Source organism: Heteronotia binoei, chromosome 10, assembly GCF_032191835.1.
Source record: "Heteronotia binoei isolate CCM8104 ecotype False Entrance Well chromosome 10, APGP_CSIRO_Hbin_v1, whole genome shotgun sequence".
Lineage (NCBI taxonomy): Eukaryota > Metazoa > Chordata > Lepidosauria > Squamata > Gekkonidae > Heteronotia > Heteronotia binoei.
This window is the reverse complement of record NC_083232.1, coordinates 50013548-50037026: the sequence shown is the minus strand read 5'-3', so window position 1 is coordinate 50037026 and position 23479 is coordinate 50013548. Positions and strand designations below refer to the sequence as shown.

Sequence of the window (23479 nt, the reverse complement as noted above, 5' to 3'; positions counted from 1 at the left end):
CTAAAATGTTTATAATTCTGTTGCATAAGCCTTGTTACTAGGACTTTGTGGTTAATGTCTAATGTTTCTATGTACCTTTCCAATTTTAGAATTTATTTTGTTTGTGTTAGTGGTATGACCTTTTTCTTTGCCTCCTTTTGCCATCTTGAATTTTACAAGGTGCTATAATACGCAGAATTTAAAAACTAAATTAAAGTAAATAGAATTTAATATTTTTAATTAATTTAATAGCATCAAACATTTATAACAAAGTATGCTTTTAATAAGGCCATAGATCCTAGTCCATGGTACTCAGCATTAAAATAAAATGGCTATTATCTATGTCATCATTTGCAGACAGAAGGCAATATTTCTGGTAATGAGGTCAACAGCTAGAGCTATCCCAGTTTTAACTGAATCCACTGGGTGGTCTTAGGTAAATTACACTTTCAGATTCCTGATGTGGCTTACCATCTGTGAATTTTTGCATCTTCCCCAATATACTAGAACTAGAGGGCATCCAAGGAAGCTGACGGGCAGAAGGTTCAGGACTGACAAAACGAAGTACTACTTTACACACAGAATAATAAAAAAGTGGAATTTGCTGCCAGAGGATGTAGTGATGGCTACAGGAATAAACAGCCTTAACATTAGATAGATTTATGGATGTCCATTAAACGCTATTGTCCATGGTGATTAAGGGAAACCTCCACATTCAGAAACACTCAACCTCTGAACCCCAGAGCTAGAAAGCAATGTCAGGGGAAGACCTCAGCCTCTATGCCCTGTTGTTGGCCCTCTAGACAAACTAGTTGGCCACTGTGTGAGACAGGATGCTGGACTAGATGGACCATTGGTCTGATGTAGCAGGGCTCTTCTTACATTCTTAAATATGCAAGATGAAATATTACCACTTGTATAAAAGTTGATAAGCTAACACTGAGGCTGTGTCCAGACCAGCATTTTACACTGGCACAGGAACAGGACGCAGGCAAACCAAAACAGTGTGACCAAACAGACACAGCTGCCTCCCATCCTGCTCCCACACTCACCCCATCCCAATTGCACCTCAGTCATAGCTTTTTGAGGTGCAACTGGGATGGGGTGTCTGCAGGAGCAGGATGGGAAGCAGCTGTGTATGTTTGGTTGTGCTGTTTTGGTCCACCTGTGTCCCATCCCTGTGACGGCATAAAATGCCAGTCTGGACCCAGCCTGAGAAAATGACTCAATACAAAAAGGAATACATTCATTATATTTGTATTCAGGGGTGGAATTCTAGCAGGAGCTCATTTGCATATTACGCCACACACCCCTGATGTAGCCAATCCTCTAAGAGCTTCAAGGCTCTTTTTCGTAAGCTCTTGGAGGATTGGCTACATCAGGGGTGTGTGGCCTAATATACAAAGGAATTCCTGCTAGAATTCCACCCCGTTTGTATTAATAATTGCAAAAGACATTGAATTGACTCCTACTACTCCTTTTATTTTTACTTCTTGCTGCTCCAGCTCTAATAACAGATGTCATTGTAATATTTATTTGATGAAATGAAAACAGATTTGGTTTCTACCACTGTATTTAATGGTTATCACTTAATATGCAAATATTATTTCATTAAATGTAGAGAAACATTTCACTGAGTCCAAGCTAGCTATGTAAAACTAGTAAGAAAGCAGAAGGCCAGCAAACAAATGTGGCAATGAGTGTACTGTGTATAGAACAACCCCAGAGTAGATCAGCCAGGGCACCTTTGCCAAGAAAAGCTGCCTTATGACACACATACATTCAGTGAGAGGCCATAAAACTCTAATCCAGACTTTACCCATATGCCAGTCTGCCAGTGAAGCCTACTGCTTCTGCCAGAAGCGCTTGCTGCCAAAAAAAGTTACAGCATAATATTCATTTATACTTAGCATCCAGTAATGGCAAGAATGTCTAAATAGTGAGTCTTCCTTTGCTGCTTAGGTTTCATGTGGGATCTTACTGAGCTCACAAAATGTGATCTGCTGTGCATTAAAGTTAACAGTTCGTTTGCAATGAAGGACATTAATTGACAGCCAAACAAACTACATAAAGGAGGAAATGGTCCAGTTGCAGCTTCTTTATCATTAAGGTAGTTTCAGACAGGCAGCTGTGTTGGTCTGCAGTAGAAGAACAAAATTTGAGTCCAATAGCATGTTAAAGATTAACAAAGTTTCCTTGCTATAGCACAGCTAGCTGGTCCTACTTCATGCTTTATTGACTGATTGATTGGAGTGCAAAGGAAAGCCTTTATGTAGTGCAAGGCTGCACAAAGAACTTTTACTGATGTAGAGTAGGACAAGAATGGATATTTTTCCAGTAGCACCTTAAAGACTAACAAAATATAATCTTACAACAATCATAGCTCCCTTCATACTCCGGAAAAACATTAAGGTTATACTAGACTTGTAAGGTTGTACTAGATTTCATTTTCTATCATTAAGGGTATGCTGTCATCATTTATTATAATGTTATCAGGATTTTTCTTCCTGTACCATTGTACTTCAGAAAATGTGATGCTCTCTCCCCCCCCACCCTCCGCTTGGAAAGTAGGAGTAGGCAGGCAGGATATAGAGGGCCAAACTACATGTTATGTCAACCATGGATTTGACCTGTGGCTGCCAATGCCATATTGCTGAAAATTTTTGACCATTTTAAAATGCTGCAAGGGACCAATCAAAATTAGACTCATGGTTCAAGGGATCATGTCCCCCTCTCATGATCCCTTGTGTGGCAGCTGTGAGGTAATATGGAGGGGAAATGGGAACCTAGTAGCAGTGGAGGAGAGGGGTGGTATTTGCTGGGTTGTAGAAATTCCTGTTTATCTCCATTCCTGGCTGTTTCCTCACTAACCAGCAAATACAGCCTCTTACCTCTGCTGCTACTAGAGCTCCTGCCTTCCCCATGCATCAGTACCCTGCATCATTTTCAAGCCACCTCAACTTGGGAAGAGCACCTGTGTCGCTAGCCAGCAGGGGCACCTTCAGGTAGGCTTTCAGGATCAGGCCCCAAGGATGTTTTAAAAAGAAGGAAATCAAAGCCTTAAAATGGCAGCAATATTCCCATGGCAGACACAGGGATGCCATCACATTTAATTAAACCTTAATCAAGCATTTGTTTAGGATTCAGTACCTATTGATTTTTATGAGGTAGGAGACATATTCTAGGAAAATGGATGTTCTAGACATGTATGTCTCCTTGCTCCAGCAAAGTTAGCTGGCCCAACTTCATGTGTTATTTATTTATTGGTGTGCAAAGGAAAGCCTTTATGTAGTGCAAGACTACATTGCACAAAGAACTTTTAGGGAGGTAGAGCAGGACAAGGGTGGATATTGCTTTCTATTATAAGGGCCTTGAAACTGGATGGTAAAGCTTTGCAATGGCTAACTAGTTTTAAGAGGTAGGGTGGAACTGTCCAGCTCTACTTTCCCTGTTTCATATTGAATGCCATAGTTGCAGCAACACAGCAGTCTTGGATCTGTATGCCTAAATCAAAACTGTACACTTGTGGCATACTGAAAAGCCTTTCTGAGTGTCTGATCTATAGTTGGAACTGCCATGCCTTGATAGCCTGCCAAAGCATTTACTCAAAGCATTTCCTGGAAGTATAGTAAGCTTTCTATTTGTATATGCCTTTGGGGAATTTATTCCCTATAGGATTTTAATCTTACTTTGATTTTGTTGGCTTTCTCTTTAGTGTGCTATCCAATATAATTTTTAGAGTTTGCTTTTAGTAATATTTTCCTGAAAATATTTACTTTTTTAAAAAATTGAGTCACGTATAAGAAGATGAGCTTCCCAATTTTCAACACCAGTGGCAATAGTTTAAAGGCTATTCTGGGTGGCTGGTTTTTTTTAATCTTCCCATTTGTACCCATGGTCCTCAAACAGATAGTTATCTTTGATTCAAATCATATTGTCTGCTTATAAGATATAACTCTCATAATTGGACTTTGCCGCCAGCAAGACAATCTCAGGCATGCAGATGACTCATCCTTCAGCAAAAGTCATACAGAGGCTGCTTAAGGGCTTGTCTGCTGGAAGTTGATGCAGGTTTCTATTTAAACCATCAGCTGAAGTGTGAATTTATCTGTGACATTTTTAAGATGGTTGATGAAGCCAAAAGTTGACTAGTGATTCTCATGCTGAACACTAGCTAATTTTGGATTTACAGCATGCAGTATGCCAAGATTAAAAACAAATGGCCATAAAATTTGGGTGGGCGGGGTAATCTGATATGTGGGTCATAGTTTGATTTAGGACCACTTTGAACAGCGTGGTTTTCCTACATGGATAAAACTTCCAAATACATGGCAAAATAGATATGTGTGCATTTATCACAAGTGATGGTGTACAGACATTTTCCTACATGGAAATAAGGTCTACACAGGAAAACATTAATGTGACAAAAGTAAGAGTATGCAGATCCAGTGGCTAGTAAAGGAGGCAGGGTATTATGAAAAGGAATACCATGGCAATAGTGTTTGGATGAAAAAGGCCACAGCTTTACTGGATGCAAAGCAAAAGCATTGGTGCAGCATGGGGATGGATCTAGCATTGGGCAACCCACCTGCCACCTGATGAACCAATCTGTCCTCTGGCTCACCTGCCAAGGGGTAACCTGTGGGATGGGTCCCATGTGGGTGCCAGTTGCTGCATGGTTCCATCACCACCTGGAGATTAGAGCCAGCCAACAGCCCCCACCTGGGCATATCACTTAGTTCTCCACTCCAAGACTCCTTAGCAGAGTCTCCAAACCTTGAGGAGCAGGATGCATAGGCAATGCTTCCCCCCCACAAAGCATCCATTCCAGTGCCCCCCCCCCCCAAAAAAAAGCTGTGACAATTACAAGCAAAATGAACCCAACACGAAACCTGTAACAACTGAATGCAATAAAAGGAGAAAGTGATGGGAAGGAAACGTCACAGCAGACCAAGGGATCGGTGCATGTGGCATTACTTTAAATAGGGAAGGGGAGGGTGGAGCACGTTCTGTGATGCCAGACTGGGAAATACTGCTGTACATTTAATACTTTTTAAATATAGAAGACAACTTTTCCTTTTTTAGTTGACATCTTCATCAGTGATGATAGCATCCCAATGAATCACACATATTCTGATTTTATTTTGTGTTTATTTCAGATTCTCAAGAGGGAAATTATAAATCAGAAGTCAACAGTAAACCAAGGAAGGAAAGAACAGCCTTCACCAAAGAACAAATCAGAGAGTTAGAAGCTGAATTTGCCCACCACAACTACCTCACCAGGCTGCGGAGATACGAGATAGCAGTAAACCTGGATCTTACTGAAAGACAGGTAAGGAAGAAAATTAATTGACTTTTGAATGTAGACAATTACCTCAAGCCAGCTCTATCACATTTTAAAATGCACATGATAATGTGTGGGATAGAATAAAATTCTAATGTGACATTTATATTGTATATACATACTGGAATATCTTTGAGTGAGATACTCATAAAATCAGCTAACACATTGTAACAAGTCATGGAAAATTAATGAGTTAAGTGCTGTGACTGACAGGGAAAAACAAATGCATATTGAAGTTGCACATTTAATATTCACCCTATCTTATGTATTTTTAAATATATATATATATATATATATATATATATATATATATATATATATATATATATATATTTTTTTTTTTTTTTACAGGCATTTACAATACAAATACTTTTTATTCCTTTCTTCAGTTTCTTTTTATTTATGAAAATTACCGATAGATAGCACCTACCAGACCCATACCTATGTTCCTGGCTTCCACTTTTTAGTGTTCAAATATTACTAAAATGATCTCCTAGATGTTGTCATTGTGTAAATGAATTAAAATCACTGGATTAATTATTTGAATCTCTGTGTCGTATTATGGTCTTGATTTTCTTTGGTTTTTCTTATCATTTTTAATAATATTTTTTTCATTTGTAGAAATAATGCAATTTACTAATTTTCTGAACTGCTTATCTATTGAGAGTTTAACAGAGTATAGTTTCAAGAAAGCTTGCCTATAGAGCATCATCACACATTAGGTGATATGAATTTTTCGGGGCGGGGGGGGGAGGTAGTGTTAATTTTAACTCTGCAAACTCTGACACTGACACTGATTCTCTGACACCGGGTAGAATTCCATACATAGCGTGAATAAATATTACATTATGAGATTGCTACATTGATTTCCTGAATATTAGTAGTCAAATAAGTATTCCAAGAAATTTCAGTTTATCATTTTAATACTCACAAAATATAGTGGCATGAGCATAATTAGTATGACAAGAAAATACTAAATACATTTTTTATTTCCTAACAATTGCTTTTTGCAAGAATTAATACAGTTTCAGTTTAATTGAGCAAAAAATCACTGCATTAGCCAATCAGTGCTTTTAAAAAAAAAATCAAAGCATTCCATTCCGTTTACAAGTTGTAGAATGTTATGCCAAATGAAACAGAAATAGATTACTAGGAACTCCCTTCTTTGGCCACATTCCAATACAGACTCAAATTCATTTAAATTCATGGATTTAAGTGCATGTCACTGAGCACTGAATTGTGACCTTTATCTATAATTATGCTGATTATTTATAGGCATAATATTATACTATGTGCAATCAACTCACTCTTTTGAAAGAAGAACATTTCATGTTTACTATCATATGGAAGATGCTAGAAATGTAATATTTAATGCCTATTGTCTTACGATTCTTTCACATAATGTGGAAACTCTTCATACTGCTCAATCATAGTGTCATCGATGCTAAACTATCCTGTGGTGTGGAAAATCCACTGTGCATTGAGAGTCATTTAAAGGTTTAAAAAACAAACAATGTATTTCAGGTTAATATACAGAACATTATTAATTCACTTCTCCCCCCCCCCCCCCCGCTCCCCCAGTTGCCTGATAATTTATTAGTCTACTGTCTGATGACTTAGGAAAGAACTTGTTGGTTGATTTCATTGGAAGAAAACATGACAATGATTTGGCACAGAATACTGCGCTTTTTCAGGTCTGTTTTTGTAAAGGATACATTGCAGCATCAGTGTGATGAAATAATTTATTTCTCCCAGAGGCTATTCTTCAAAGGCTTTGATTCAATACACAGCATATGAGCAAATGGTCATGTTGTGGCCACTAAATAATCTGAGATATATCAGAATCTTAGGAAATCCCAAGGAGAAAAAGCAGCCTCTCAAACTGCTGCGTCAAAGACATTTCTCAGTTTTGCTTTGCTGTACAGAAACCTCCAGGGAGACCTAGAATGCAGAGAGATTTCTTCTTCCCATTGTACAATATTAGTTTAGATTGTGCATTTGTTTTTCTTTTTTATTCTTTCTGTTCTGGAAACGATGATATTTTTTCAGCAAGATAAAGTACACTAGTGTCCTTAAATCATTATGTATTTTGAAGACATCACATTGATTTCAGCAGGAGTCTTCTAGGACGAGTAATTTGAAAATTTAACCCACAGAGAATGAATTAGCTTTAAGCTGACAGCCTCATTTTATTGCCATTATAACATGTAGTGATAGTGACTTTTTGGAAAGCCTGCCCGTGTTGGCTGCCCAGTTTATATGAACCTGCCACTGCAGGCAGGATCTAGATAAGGGGTGGCCAACGGTAGCTCTCCAGATGTTTGTTTGTCTACAACTCCCATCAGCTTCAGCCAGCATGGCCTATGGCTGGGGCTGATGGGAGTTGTAGGCAAAAAACATCTGGAGAGCTACCATTGGCCACCCCTGATCTAGATTATCATGACAGAAAGTTCAACAGGCTTCCATGTGTAAGGCAGTGGGATGACAAAAACATGGGGAGAAATGCTATATGGGCTGAATGGTCATATTATTATTAATGTTATAAATATATAGAACTACACAAAATATGGCAAAAATACATAACACAATTGCAAAAAGACACAACCAATTAATTCCATGCTACTCAGTCACAAGTACCACTCAATGACAACGTCTTTCAAACAGAAACCCCCCCAAAAACAAACAGATAAGGAAGAAAAGACTTTTTCCAAAGCTTTCTTCAAGATGATGGACTCTGGAAGACTAAAGCAAACTCCCAAATAACGCTGAGGTTTCTTGCCCAATTATTGTTTCAACACGAAATAGGTGCCTTTTTCAAGGGCTGGACTTCTTCCTCAATAATAATTTACATGGAACTGTACAGCCTTCAGAAGTATAATATATGGTCACAGTAGGTCCTATAGATTTTAACTCTTGGCAAGAAAAGTATATACACCTGGCTTCCCATTTAAATCTGAGGTTCAGGTACAATGGAACATTAATATACCAGTGTGATGCCTGCATAGGTCTTTGGTATGGTAATGATGAACATCTTTACAAAAGAAGTTGGGTATGGAAATGCCGCACACGTATGTTTTTCTTGTGCCCCAGTATCATATCTAAGTTGGGCTGGTCTAATGGTGGTGATTGAGTTAATCTCAGGTTGGGAACAGTTGGGATCCAACATAAGCAGGTTTTTTTTTTTCACATGACACATACATCGAAATAGTCAAGGGTCAAGGTCCTGAACTGACACAGCATTTATTGCCTACTACGAGTAAGGCCCATTGTGAAGAAAAATACAATGGGCTACAGAAGGAGGCTCTGGGCAAGTGCCCACCACCCTTGCTTTCTTCCTACCCACTCAAGTGAAGGCATTAACTCCCCACCACCACCTCAAGGGGAGCTGATCTCTGCCATTTAGAGAGTCTGAGGTCCTATCCCTCATCAAACCTCATCCTTTCCAAACTCCACCACAAATCTTCAGGCATTTTCTAACCTTATCTGCCCCTCTGACTTCATGTTTCCATTGCCTTCCCCCTCCCTGCATCCTTTACATGGAAAAATGAGTCTTTCTTCAACGTGTGTGTGTGGGGCGGGGGGGGGGGGGACCAAGATGGTTTACATAATTTTCCTCTCCTCCCGTGTGATCTGAACAAAAACTCTGTGAGGCAGGTTAGGCTGGAAATCTGTGACTGGTCCAAAATCACCCAGTCAGGTTCCACAGAAAGAATGTGTGTCTGCCAGATCCCATTCTGAAGCCCTAATTCATACGCAATCCTCCACCACAGAATCTCCAGGAATTTCCCACCAACCTGGAAAGGTACCACTATAGGCCTCTGGGTGAATGTCCCCCACCCTTGCTGTCTTCCAACCCACCCAAGTGAAGGCATTCACTCCCAACCACACACACCTCAAGGGGAGTTGATCTCTGCCATCTGGAGAGCACTTGTAATTCTGAGTGATCTCCAGACCTCACCTGGGGATTGGCAACAGTGGTTCCCCAGAAGGAAAGGCCTCTGAGGGAGATACCTTATCAATTTCACACTAACCTGGAAAGCTATCAGTAAAGGCCTCTGGGTGAGCCCCCACTCCACCCTTGACATCTTCCCACCCACCCAAGTGAAGGTGTTCACTTTCCCCGACACCTCAAAGGAAGCTAACCACTGCCATCTGGAGAGTTAGGAATTTCCTAACCTGGAGTTGGCAACCCTGCAGCCTCTTGTTAGAAAAAGGAGTCTTTATTCATTGGGGGAGGGGGGAAACCAAAACAGGTTACATAGGGTTGCCAGGCTTGTGTTGGAAAATATCTGGACACTTTGGGGGTGGAATTGAGGACAGGGTTTGGAGAGGGAAGGGGCCTCAACATGTTACAAAGCCATAGAGTCCACCCTTCAAAGCAGTCATTTTCTGATCTGCCAGTTGGAGATCAGGGGAGCTGATCTCTGCCAGCTGGAGATCAGTTGTAAAAGCAGGAGATCTCCAGGCCCCATCTGGAGGCTGGCAACCCAAATATTCTCATTCCTCCCCCCTTCCTTTGATCTGAATAATAACCCTGTGAGGTTTCCCTGTCTCCTTCTCAGGCAACCACCCTGGGGCAAGGCTGAGGGGAGGAGGAAGAGAGGGAGTGGAAAGACAGTAAAGATGGGACAGCCTTGCCTCTGAGGCAGCACCAGCCCCCCTGGCTATTGCAGTGGCCTTCAGAGGCTGCATGTACTTGGAGGCTGTCTGTGTTTGCAGTTGATAGGGCCTTTTGTGAGGCCAGTTGACAGAAGAGTTGGAGATGTGGCTGTCTCTGAGGTAAGACTGCCTTTGGCAGTTTGTTCAACATTCCTGGGCCTGCAGGAAGTGGAGGCAAGGGAGAGCTAACGGGAGGCCAGAGACAGTGGCCACTGTGTGATGGGGTGCTGCCCCAATAAATGGGATGGCAGGAAAATTTCTCTCTGTGGGCTCAAAGGTACTGGGCTCCCTTGTGCAGCCTCTTTAAATGCATATGTCTAAAGGGATTGCACAAGAGAGCCCCAAAAAGCTGACCGGTGGGGAGACTGCTTCTCTCTGGCTTAGCTGTTTTTTTTCTGGCTGTCTTCAGCAGTTCCTTTAATGACTAAAGAGACTTCACAAGACAGTCTGAAACAGCTGAGCAGTGGGGAATATCTCCCCATCCTCAGCTGTTTAGTTTTTCTTTTTTTGCAGCTTTTGAAGGGAGCAGAAAGCAGGGGTTTAAAGGAACTCTGAGTCCTTTCTGCTCCCTTTCTACTCCATCCACGAACCACCATGACTTGCTTTAAAGGTTTGTGAAAGTTCATGATGGTGGATCCAGCATGAACTTTTATTTGCAAGCCACGAACAAAGAACATCATGATTAATTTTCTTCATGGTTTGGTTTGTAACTATCCCTGCAGGAAAAGCTTCAACTTGTTAGATTGTCCTGTCACATCACTGGCTATTTTCCCTAATACTTGTCACTTTCTCCGAAAGGTTTCCTGAAACTTAGCTGTTCACTTTCATTTCCCATAATTCCTATAAATACCTCATATGAAACTGCCCTAAAAATAGTCAGATGATTGGTTCATTTAACTCAATATTAACTCTGACTAGTGGATTGTCTCCAGGATCTGAGGCAGGGAAATGCTTCTCCCAAGACCTGCTACCTGAGATCCTTCTAAATGGATATCACCAAGACTGAACATGGCCTGTTCTTCATGTAAAGAATTACCATAGCTCCTTGTTCATTTGTCGTACAAAAATGCAAGACATTATAATTCTGGCCTGTATAATTCCTGCTTCTACCACATAATAACCTACAATAATTTTTTCCATGTTCTGCTTTCATTCTTTAATGCCCAAATTCCTAATGTTAATTCTCTATGTACATTTTGATTGCACACTAGTAGGCATTATTTGGTATCTTCAAAGTGATCATAAACTGGTGTTTAATCTGTATGAACATATACTAAAAAGGCCAAGAATTGAAACATCAATTGCTTGGTTGTTCTGAGCTATGATGGGGGGAAGTGGCCAAATGTGATAGTTTCCTGGATTGTCAGTCTCTACATTCAGAAAACTGGACAAGGGCACAGTCAAGTAGAAACGGGGTCCAAGGTTCCTTGGGTCTTCTTCACATAGATTTGGTAGGGATTGACTGATATTCAGTCTGTATTGTTAGTTCAAACCAAATGCAGCTGAATCCTGGTGCAGTGAAATTCAGTGGAGTCTAGTACCATTCCCTTTTTGCCCTTGGCCCAGAACATCATTCAGAGCACAGCTGGGATACTGAGGCTGTGACCCACAGGTCTGCTTTTCTTCCTGTGTGGAGTAGGACCAGAGAACTGAATTATGACAGGAAGGAGCTGAAGGAGTAGAAAAGTAGTCGAATAGAGTGAGAAAGATGAATGGTGGAAGCATGTTAGAGACAGGTGAAAGGAAAAGTACTGGACAGTCTTCTCTTTTGTAGTTGTCAATTTACATGTGTATTTTGATAGTAGTTAAAGGCAACTGATGAAGTGTAAAAGATTAATAATGTAGAGCTCAGAAAAAAGAAACAGTGAGAAAACTTTATGCCTAAAGATATGCTAGGGAGTGTAGAAGTGTAGGCACTGTAATCACTAAACAATGTAGACCATGTATAAACCAACCCTTTAAAATCATTGAATTTAAGTTCACAACTCTGTGTTTCAAGCTCCATCTTTCATCAGATAGCACTTGTTATGTTTGGCTGGCACCCTTGTTTGATTAAACAGTCTTTAAAAAAACAAAACAAAACAAAAACCTCACTCAACACAATAGTAACTGTATATTCTCCATAGATTTGTGAAATTGTCTTTTACATTCTTGACTTCATTACTTTAAAAGAAATTCCAAATTTTTACTGTCCTGCAGTGCGAAGAGTTGCAAAAACAGATGCAGCAAGGCAGGGTGAATGGTAAACAGAATTTTTTAGACTTCCAAATGCAGAAGTCTCAACCTCACGAGATCGTCTGTGAAAGAACGTAATAAAAATGACTAGAAAAGCAACTAGAAAATGACTAGAAAATCAACAGTATGAAATTCTTTAATTTGCTATCATGAACAGAAAATCTTACCAAGTTGCCATTCTCTGTTTTATGGTCATTAGTTATTTAGAAAATATTTAAAATAGTGTCACTAGCTTTTGAGTTAATGAGCAAAAGCATGTGACTACAGAGAAAGTGGGATTTCCTTTATTAATTCCTTCATTTAGTCATGGGGGAGTACCCCTCTCCCAGTTTCACAGAGAACTCTTTAATTTAGGATGAAACTCTAGTGAACTTCGGAAACATTTCCTTACTTGCAGTATTGCAAGCTTTCTCTGGGATGACCTTTTGTGTGACTTTAGGGTCATAAAATCTTCAGTCAATTTCAGGGCGCATATTTCACCTGTTCCTTCTATATAAGAAGCATTTATAATGTGTTACTAGGATCCCCCTTATTTGAAGGACAGATCACAAAACTTATGGTGTATGACTTTTATATTTTATTTTGGTTTTTTGATATGGTGTCCATTTCCTGCAGTTTTGACTATGGAATGTGAGATTGGATCCCATCTGTTCCCTGTTGGAACTGCCTTTAAGAGAGACTGTTAAACCAGGTACACATTCACACACACACACACACATTTTTTTTCTGGATTTTATTATTTTAAGAAAAAAGTTATTATTTTAGGAAACAGTAAAAACTACTGTAATTTCTTTTTAAAAGATCCGTCCATTTTCATTTTGCAGCACTGAAGTAAATTCTCCTCAGACATACAACTCATACAACTTCATCGATTCTAGGGGAGCCACCTGGGTTGAAGTGAACTTAGAGTTTGACCCTGTGTGGAAAAGCTTTGATCAAACAGTTACCTTTGTGCTGCCTGGACCCTTGAAATAATACATCTAATCCAAGTGCTCATCCTGTATCCTGTCCTATGATTACTGTGGCACATTCCTCAGTCAGGGCTAGAGATTTTTCTCTGGTGCCTGCTCCCAAGGAGATGTTCACTAGGAGGTCATATATTCTTCAACCTATTTTAGCAACAGCTTAATCATCAGTCTGGGAGACCTAAATAATAACTGAGTTGTCAACTAAGGGAAACGAAGCTACTCTCTCATGCCAGTGAGCAGATGTTCCTAACAGATCAATCCATAACTGGTGATATAGAAATAGTTGTTGATGCTATAATAATTTCTCTGGCATGGTCATCAGAATGTATGTATAAATGCCAGAATCTGTGATGGTAAACTATATAAAAACTTCTCCTTCAAAGAATCTTGGAAACAGCTTCATCAAATGTTAAAATTTCTCCACAACCCACCTACCCTGAAATACTTAAGTAGTACTCAAGCACTGCTAACATACTCTGAAGTACATTAGATAGATAGATAGATAGATAGATAGATAGATAGATAGATAGATAGATAGATAGATAGATAGATAGATAGATAGATAGATAGATAGATAGATAGATAGATAGATAGATTTATCATAATTCAAAACATAGCTTAGTTAACAGGATTTATAACATTCAGAAAAGTAAAGTCCAATTATTACTGGTTGCATATACGTTTCCTTCCTTCCTTCCTTCCTTCCTTCCTTCCTTCCTTCCTTCCTTCCTTCCTTCCTTCCTTCCTTCCTTCCTTCCTTCCTTCCTTCCTTCCTTCCTTCCTTCCTTCCTTCCTTCCTTCCTTCCTTCCTTCCTTCCTTCCTCTATGGTCAAGGGTTTGTCATAGCCATTTGTCAGAAACACTGATCCCAGTTGGGCATACTACAATTCAACTCATTTGAGAGCAATTTGTCATAGCTTGCAACACGGTGATACATGTGCTTTCTCATGACTACTGGTTTATTATGCATATAGTGCTACATGGGGTTTAGCAGAGCAGGAGAGGAGAGTTCCCAATCATGAAATAATATTAATAGAACAAGCATTCTATTAATGTACTTGGAAGTTCTAAGTGTACTTAGAAGTCACTTCTATTGAAATCAAGAGGATTGATTTCCAAGAAAATTAATGTGTCAGGCTTCCATACAGCAGCTGTCCTCAGCAACTGTGGTGCCAGCACTGGAAGCTGAACAGGAAGTAAAGCATTTAGATTGCTGTAATGACCAAATAGATCAGCAGCTCAAACAAGTGGAGCTTTCTGCCATAAGGGTTGGTTTGGCACCACTATTACTGCACCACCTGTATAGATTCTGTTAGTCTGTTTGATATGATCACAAACAGCACAAAAATTTGCACAGTAGTTCAGCTGCAGAAGTTCAGTTCTCAATGCACCTGACTCTCAGGAATTTCAAGTGGGAAACTTGGAGTGTCATGCATTTCAGAGTTTCTCCAGATTAACCCCTTTGATTTCAGTGCACCTAAACTGTACTGAGTGGACTTCTATAATGATTGATAATCATTTTTATGGACTATCTTTATTTATTAGAAAAGCAATTATAAATTTTAACTTAACCAAATAATATAAAAGTGATTGATTTATGGAAAATGCGTTGTTTTTGTTGGGTTTTAATGCTTTTAAAATGTGGTTTTATAATCTGTGTTTTAAAAAAAATATTAGCCACATTGATGGCTCTTATTAGGGCAGAAAGTTGGGATATAATTTTGTTAATAAATAAATGAATAATAAAGGCCACAATTTCAATGGATTTGCAGTGCAGTCCTGAGCAGAGTTGTTCGCTGTAAATCCATCAGGTTCAGTGGGTTTAGGAAAACTGCAACTCTGCTGAGTACTGCACTATTGGAAACCAAACACTGTCAAATTTATATTGATTATTATGCAGATCAAAAATTTCAGCTATTAAATTCTTCTTTGCCCCAAACATTAGGCATGGACTAAATAAGCGGAAATAAAACATCACTGTTCTATTTTTCCACAACTACCATTTACTAGATTCTGGCAATTCTCTTTCTTCTCAACATATATTTTAACATTCAAGCAGACTTCTTGACAATTGCACATACAAGATTGTTGTATAGTATGGGCTAATGATTCATTTGCAGAATTCACACATCCTTCCTACTTCTAAAATGTTGCAAGATCATGTATCACTTCCATTATCAACACTTCATGAAATCCAAAGGAAGTTTCATCTCTCTGAATTTGATCTCAAGAGGAAATAGCACATGAAGCATCCTCCACAGGTCATTATATTTAGCACATAATTGATGAATGCAACTCAGCACTTTTTTGTTGTTGTTTTAAACTACAGCATTGTAAGATGTGAGAATATGATAACGTAATGGTGTTTAAGTGAAGCTGGATCTTAAAATGACTTGAAGCTATCCTGTTATAAAACATACAATTTTAAATATATTAGCTAGCACATTAAAAAAAAATCTGACAGAGAAAGGAAAAAAAGGTTATTTGCTTTGGAGGTGTAACTGGTCACCTCAGACAGTTGTGCCAGCTGGGCTTAGGGTTGCCAGGTCCAATTCAGGAAATATCTGGAGACTTTGAGGGTGCAGCCAGGAGACTTCCCATTCCAAATAAATAAAAATACAGCAGTGCAGTTCCCCTGAATACAGTCTTCATTTCCTCATCCTCTTTTTTTTGCCTTTTTTGTTCCCCAGCAGCTGCACTTCTACTAAATTAAAGTGAACACACTCACAAAGCAGTCAAATAAACAGTTTGCATGCCCACACTTTTATGATCTCCCTGGGACAATACTATAGATAAATTCAGCAACTCCAGTGAGTAAACTTAACAATCTGCTGTATTTTAACAAATTTAAGGAGAGAGAGGTCTCGGGGTGGGGTTTTCATCTATCTCATAAACAGGTTCTAATGAATTCTTTACTATCCCTTTCACTATAAAAAAAACCAGCTTCTGAAAGGAATGCAAAACGAACCGGGCTCTCTCTCTTTCTCTTTCACACACGTGTGGCTCTGTTAGCCCACCTTGCCTCCATGAGCTTCTGCACGTCCTTCAAACACACACGTACGTTATTGCATCTGTGACCCACTTATGCATATTCAATAACCAGTGACGATTGTGGTTCTGAAAGCTTACTGAGAGCCAGTTTGGTGTAGTGGTTAACAGCAAGGATGCTAATCTGGGTGAATCTGGGTTTGATTCTTCACTCCTCTGCTTGCACCTGCTGGTATGACCTTGGGTCAGTCATAACTCTCTCAAAGCTATTCCTCTCAAGAGCTATTCCTTGAAAGAGCTTGCTCAGCCCCACCTACCTTACAAAGTGTCTGCTGTGGGAAGAAGAAGGGAAAAGGGGCTGTAAGCCACTCTGAAACTCCAAGTGAAGGGGGAGGTATAAATCCACTCTCTTCTTCTTTTATAAAAGCAAAAGTTTCCATGAAAGCATTATCTTTATTAAAAACTTAGATAAAGTTTCCAACTAAGTTTTTAATAACTCAAGGTAAAGGTAGTTCTCTGTGCAAGCACCAGTCATTTCCGATTCATGACGTTTTCATGGCAGACTTTTTACAGGGTGGTTTGCCATTGCCTTCCCCAGTCATATACACTTTACCCCCAGCAAGCTGGGAACTAAACAACTTTAAATGTGTAGTAGAGTTGGAAGGGGCCTTAGAAACCATCTAGTCCAGGGGTGCCAAATGTCCATCCAACAGGCCAGAACCAGCTTGCCCAGGGCTTTAATCAGGTCTGTGAGGCTCTTTTCTCCTGCCTCTTCCCCCTCCTGTCCTCACCCTTTGAAGCTCCAAGGCTGATGAAGTTTCCTGCTCTTTCTGCATTGTCTTTGCCAGTTGCAGCAGGAAGCAAAGCTGCAAGGAAAACATGGAATGGATTACCATTAAAGTCTCTGTGCCTAGATAGATAGGGCATAGAGACCTTAATGGAAATCCATTCCATGCTTTCCTTGCAACTTTGTGCTGCAATGTGTTTCAAATTTCATTTTCATTTTCAGAGTTCCTATAGCCAGCTGAAGCTCATGCTTCCTAGAGGTGTGTCCTTTGACCAACTTGACTCTGCTCAATAGACATGATCTAGTGGGTATTCTAACTTGGGAACCCAGAGCCAAAGGAAGATATTACCCTGGAGAGCCATTGCCAATCTGAGTGGACCCTGGGGTGGGGGAAGAAGCTTGCAATGCCATTTCATTGTTTTCCCAGGCTCAGAGCATTTTATATTTTTAGTTTCTGCTGTGATCCTTGTGCTTTTTCTTGATGTTTTATTTTTAAAAATTGTATTGCCAAATCTCACTAGTCCCCCTCACCTTTTCATTTTAAACAAAATATTGCAAAAGTTTTAAGCATGTTTGTATTTAAAGTTAAATAATATCTTTAATTGTGTTTGTGTCCTTTATAAAGTTTATATCTCCACTACCTCACATTACATTTTATGACACACATAGCCTGGCCCCACAAAGTCCCATTTGTGTCAGACTCAGGCCCAGCACGTGGGGTTCTGGCACCTAAGGCAGAACCCCAATGCATGCCCCCCCACCCGTGAGCAAACTAAGTGCACCCGTGCAAAGTGCATGCACAGCATGATGATGTCACCCAGAGGTGATGTCATTGTTCCAGGCACTCAGCATGCTCCCTGCCCAGTGTGCTCCAAATTTGGAGCACGCTGGGTAGGGGAAGGCCAGTTCTTTTTAAGTTTTGGGGGATCAGAGGAGCTCCCCCAACCCCTTAAAGCCCAGAAAGAACACTCAGTGCCTTCCCCTGCCCAGCACACTCTGAGTTCAGAGCACACTGGGCAGGGGAAGGCCGGTTCTTTCTGGGCTTTCTGGGGAGCTCCTCTGACTCCTCAGAGCCAAGAAAGGCTCAGGGATGCCATGAATGGGGATGGGGAAAGGGCACTCACCCCTGCTGCAAACTGGCGCCCCAAGTGGTCACCTAGTTCGCCGAATCCCATATGCCGGCCCTGTCTGGCCCTCCTAACAAATAAGTTTGATACCCCTGATCTAGTCCAAACTCATACTCCATTTGGGAAATGCTAAATTAGAGCATCCCCAACAGTGGTTTTTCTAGCCTCTGCTTGCATACTCCAATAATGGACAGTCCACCTACCTTCCATTTTTGAACTGTTTTGTTTGCTGTTTGCAAGAAAAATGCCCCTGGGTAGGTAATTGCCACTGAAATCCACATCTAGCTACAATACAAAGCAGACACTATTATTCTTATTATTTTTTTATATAAATGTATTATTCCTTTTTATTTTCACATGTATTATGCACCTTCTTATGCAAAATTACAACTGATCTTCCTGGATGAAATGGCAGCTTTGAAGGACTGACACTATAGTATACCATATAATCTAAGGGTAATGGGTGTCCTTGAGCTATGACTTCCACTTCGCCTATAAAATACCCTAAAACTAAAAGAGATACTGACTGACTGTTGCTTGTGAAAATACTAAAAGCCAGAGGACAGCTGGGGGTTGAGTGAGGGATGGGACTACTGGGGAGTAGAATCCTCTTTGGTTGCATTTGTTGTATGGATGTTGAGAAAAACCTGAAAAGGACTTTTAAGACTTCTTTTTAGGTTGAGTAAAATGTAACTGGATAGCAGACCACACAAATATTTAGAATCAAAGGGTGAGCATGACATACAGAACACATGCTTACAGAAAACTATAAGTGATGTAAAGAGGGAGAAAAAGGCAGTAGAGGGAGTGAAATTAGATGGGAAATTTAAAATTAAAATTTGAATTTTAGTGAAAGGAAATGGCCTCACAAGGATGGGAGGAGTTGTGTCCTGTGACCTGGATGCAACACTGCATCTCCTCTGAGCTTCCTCTCCTCCCAGAACTCCACCCAACCAAGACACCATCCTCAAACCTCCAGGAATTTTCCAAGCTGGATCTGGTAACTCTACTTATATAGTACATATTAGATAAACATATGCAGTTTGCTCAGAATAATGATTCCTTGAAACCAGCATGATAAATAATAAAATAATTATTTGGTTCTAGTCCTCACAAATGTGGTTGAATATGTTATACTGATGAAAAAAAATATGGAGTGTGTTTTAGGCAGGAAGGCAGTGCAATAAATGTGATGAGATATTTAAAGAAACATCCATAAAGTATTTGGACGAGCACAGTGCAGAGCGTTAGCTCATTAAATGTTTATGTGTTTTTATACCTTTTCTCAATTCATCCCAATTGGATTGGTATTGTCCATTATTTCATATCTGCTAGTTTTGTTTATGGCCTAGAACCCCTCTTTTTGCTTTGCTTCTTCTGTTCACCTGAGTGCCAGGAATGCACTATGTTGTCCCCTCAAGAACATATTAGTATAAGCAGTAGAAATATTTTTAACTACTTAATTGAATGCAAATTAACAGAAGTCTAATGGCATCTGTACAGGGTTACCAGGTCCATCAGACCAGCCAATGAATGATGGGGGTGAACCAGGGAGAGGAAAAGCTGGAAATAAACGTGACATGCCTAGCTTCTACCAATTAAAATTAGCATATATCATAGAGTTTCTCCCAAAAATCAGTGTGTTCCCCTGACATCACTGATGTGCCTGCATCACTTCTGGGTGATGTAAGCACATTGCATCTATTTCTGGCTTCTTGCCTGTTTGGGGGAGGGGTAATTCCCTCCCTTCACTGGCCAGGTAGCCAGCAGCAGTGAGGAGCACTCAAAACTGGGAGATCCTGCCCCATCTAGGGAGGTCTGGCATGCCTACACCTGTGGCTGTCACAGCAGGCCTTTGAGGCCTGAGCAGCATCAGGAAACTTCATACAGCCCAACTGAAAGACAAGTTGGCCAGGTATTTGAGGAGATGCTGGCAGAATTTGTATGGCAAACTGTACATTTTAAAAGCAAGCAGTGTGTGATTTGCGGGGGAGGTTGGAGACAAAAACAAAAGGCACTCCAGAGCCTGCACATGACTGGAAGAACAGAGAAACAGCTGGAAATGGTGAAGCAGCTCTCAGCTGCAAGCTGTGGGACTGGAGGTGGCAACAGCAGGAAAAGTCTTCGGAAGGGCAGGAGAAGACTGTACTAGCTGCTGGAGGTGATGAAGCTCACCAAGAGAAGGTGAAGCAGAGATGGTAGCTCTGGGGACTGAGGTCTAAGCAGGGGTTGTTTTGCAGAAAAAGCCCAGCAGGAACTGTTTGCATACTAAGTGTAATGTACTGAGTTGCAAGACGGGTTGAAGGCAACATGCTTTATTCGGTGGTACATTACAAGAGAGAGAACCCGTGGGTCGGGTGCACGTGGGGGTCGAGGGGGGGTCGAAGGGTAAGGATATGGGAGGACCCTTGTAGCACCCTAGGGACCCATCAAACAACTCCGGAATTTCCCTGCACACATGCTCAAACCGTTGTGTCCCCAGCTGCTGCATCCCCACGATCTGAATTCCCAACGGACAAAACCAGGCTAGGCCCAGCAGTGTGGTGAGCTGGCGTTTGACCACCAGTATATCCAGTTTCCCCCTAAAGCTCTTAAACTCCACACCTCACCATGGCCCATCCCAGGATCTGTACGGGGTTCTTTTGGAAGTCCCGTAGTATGAAACCCGCCAGTCGCAGCCTAGGCCGGCCACGTGGCCACAGTTTTCTTAAGGACTCCTCCGAAATTATGGAGATAGAGGAGCTCGAGTCCAGTTCCATCAGGCAGGGGTTTCCCTCGATCCTGATCGATACCTTGACCTTTTCGGGGGTATTGCTGGGCAAGTTCATTACCTGCAGGCTGGTCGAGGTGGTCAAATAGTCCTCAGTCGAGTCTTAGTTGGTGGACTGGCATCTGCGGCCGGCCTTGGCCCTGCAAGCCCGCGCAATGTGGCCCATTTTCTCAAAGTTCCTGCAGTCCACGTTGCGATAGGGGCAGTCCCGATGCTCGTGCAGGTCCTCGCAGCTTGCGCACTTGGTGCTGGTCGGTTTCTCCGTCGCTCATGGTTGCGGTGTCGCTCTCGGTCCTGTCCCTGGTGGGCGGCGTAGCTGATGCGTCTCCTCCTCCTCTGGGTGGCTTTGTGCCATCTCCTCCTGGTGGATGGCTTCTACCCCCGGATTGTGGAAAGCTTTAGTGGCTCTCTCGAATGCTGTGGCCTTGTTGAAGGCGCCCTGGAGGGTGAGCTCTTCCTTTGCGAAGAGCTTCTGCTGTAGTCTTTCGTCCCTCAGGCCCCAGGCGAAACACTCCCTCAGTGCCTCCTCTAGCTTGTCGAAGCTACAATTTCCCGCTATTTGGCGGAGAGCAACCAGGTATTCAGCTGCCATCTCTCCCGTCTCCGGGTCCCTCTTGTGGAAGAGGAATCGGCGGGCAATGATTGAGGGCTGGGGCAAGAACTGCCCCATGAGGAGTCGGACTATCTCCTCATACGTCTCCTCCGTGAGTCTCGCGGGGGCCAAGAGACCCTTGGCGATCTCGAATGTGGCCTCTCCGCAGACGCTCAGGAGCACGTCTCTTTTCCGGCTGTCGTCCGTTATCATGTTTGCTCGAAGGTAGCAATTGACCCGCTCTGTGTAGGTCTCCCACCTCTCCAGTTTAGCGGGGTTGAACTCTTCGAGGCGACCTGTCGCTCCACTAGGGTTAGCCATGGTGGCTGCGGCGGCGAGTCTCCCTGGACGGTGTGCCTTCTTCGTCTCTGGCCAGCTCCGCGAAGGTCCTCTTCGGGAGTTACCTGGCTAGAATGCCACCTTTGTCGCCACTGTAATGTACTGAGTTGCGAGACGGGTTGAAGGCAACATGCTTTATTCGGTGGTACATTACAAGAGAGAGAACACGCAGGCCGGGTCCCGCTTATATACATTTCCCGGAACTGCCCCCCAGTCTGACCAGTCCAATCCTGGTCAGTCAAACTTCCCGCCACAGATCTTGATGGGCGGGGCGTCTGGCGAGCTACATCCGGGGACCTGTGGGGTCGCCTCCGTAGTGATCGCCATGCGGTACATCAGCTTAGGTTTCAAGACATAACACTAAGCCACACCCCCTGACACCAAGCCAGCCAGAACTGCGTTCTTGTGCGTTCCTGATTAAAAAAAGCACTAGGTCTAAGAGATATCAAGTGTGAGAAGGCTTGGGTGAGGAGCACAGTGGGAAGTCCCAGGCAGATGCCCTGAGGAATAGATCTCAAGTTTTAAAAGCCAGGTTCTGGTCTAAGGACACAGCGCAATGTGTAACAGCACCTTAAAGATAAACAACAATTTATTCTGGCATAATGTTTTGTGGACTGCAGCCACAACAGATAGAATTGAATATAGAGTGATTTTGCTTGTTACTCTCCTAGTTTCTTCCCTTCTGGGGCTTTCCTCAGATAGTTAATCTCATTGGGCTCTGGTTTAAAGCTAACTTTCTTCTCAGCAATACTCAAATACAACTATAGCTGTCTTGGAACTCTATCAAGTTCCTTCAGTTGGAAGTATTCAGAATTTTAAGAGAGTCATTTCAGAAAACTAAAGACAAAACTGTGCCCCAACTTTTGAGCTTTTGTACAGAATGCAGTTGATACAAAAGGCTGTGTGTTGCCAATAATTTTCTTAATAGCAGGTCTCAACATGACCTAAGCATGTGAAGCAGAGAAATAACGAGGTCCACAGAGACTTACTGGGTTGAAGTGAGGTTTACTTTATGGCACCATAATCAGAACCCAGTCGGGCATGGGCCCCCAAAATGGCTGAGTTAAAATCATTCTACATACAGCCAGTTTTATTCACACCGAAAACAGGCAGGCAGTCACATAAGCTTATCTGATTCAACATTCCCCACCCCCTTGCAATTCCTTCTAGTACTTTTCCATTCCTCCTGTCCCCTTCCTTTATCAGCTCCAGCAAGAAGCTTCTCAATGAGGCCCCTTTGTCTTATCCTAATACACATCTGTGAACACCCACCCACTGAAGACTGTCTGTGCTTCTAACTGCAGTTTTACAACAGACTCCTCTGTTTGAAGGCAAAGCATATTTTTACTCAATACGACAAATATTATCATTGGGGGTATTAATTAATTATTCAGGGATCCCCCTTCATTCCCCTCTTTCAGCCTCTGAAAGCTTATTTAAGTCTGAAAGAGTCTGGCCATCATTACACAAATTAATTCTGTATGACCACTCAGGAAGGGCAGCTAGGTGACAATTGGTTTCAACATTCCCAGGAAAGACTGAAATGACACTACAATGGGGTAACGAAATAGTATATTGGCAGAGATGGGGTAAAGATGGGTCATGGGAGGAGGAGAGACAGTGATGGGATTATCCATTCACACTGGCACATCCCAGTATTTTTCCAACTAGAGAAGATGTATGTGTGGGGG

At 41.6% G+C, this 23479-nt stretch overlaps 1 protein-coding gene across 1 annotated transcript in view; it reads left to right on the top strand.

Annotated features, from left to right (window-relative positions):
* Window positions 1-23479, top strand: part of MEOX2 (mesenchyme homeobox 2) — a 112516-nt gene that overhangs the window by 78437 nt on the left and 10600 nt on the right. The window contains exon 2 of the mRNA XM_060248590.1: window positions 5139-5311. Coding sequence (XP_060104573.1) covers window positions 5139-5311 — 173 coding nt within the window. The remainder of the gene's footprint in view (window positions 1-5138; window positions 5312-23479) is intronic.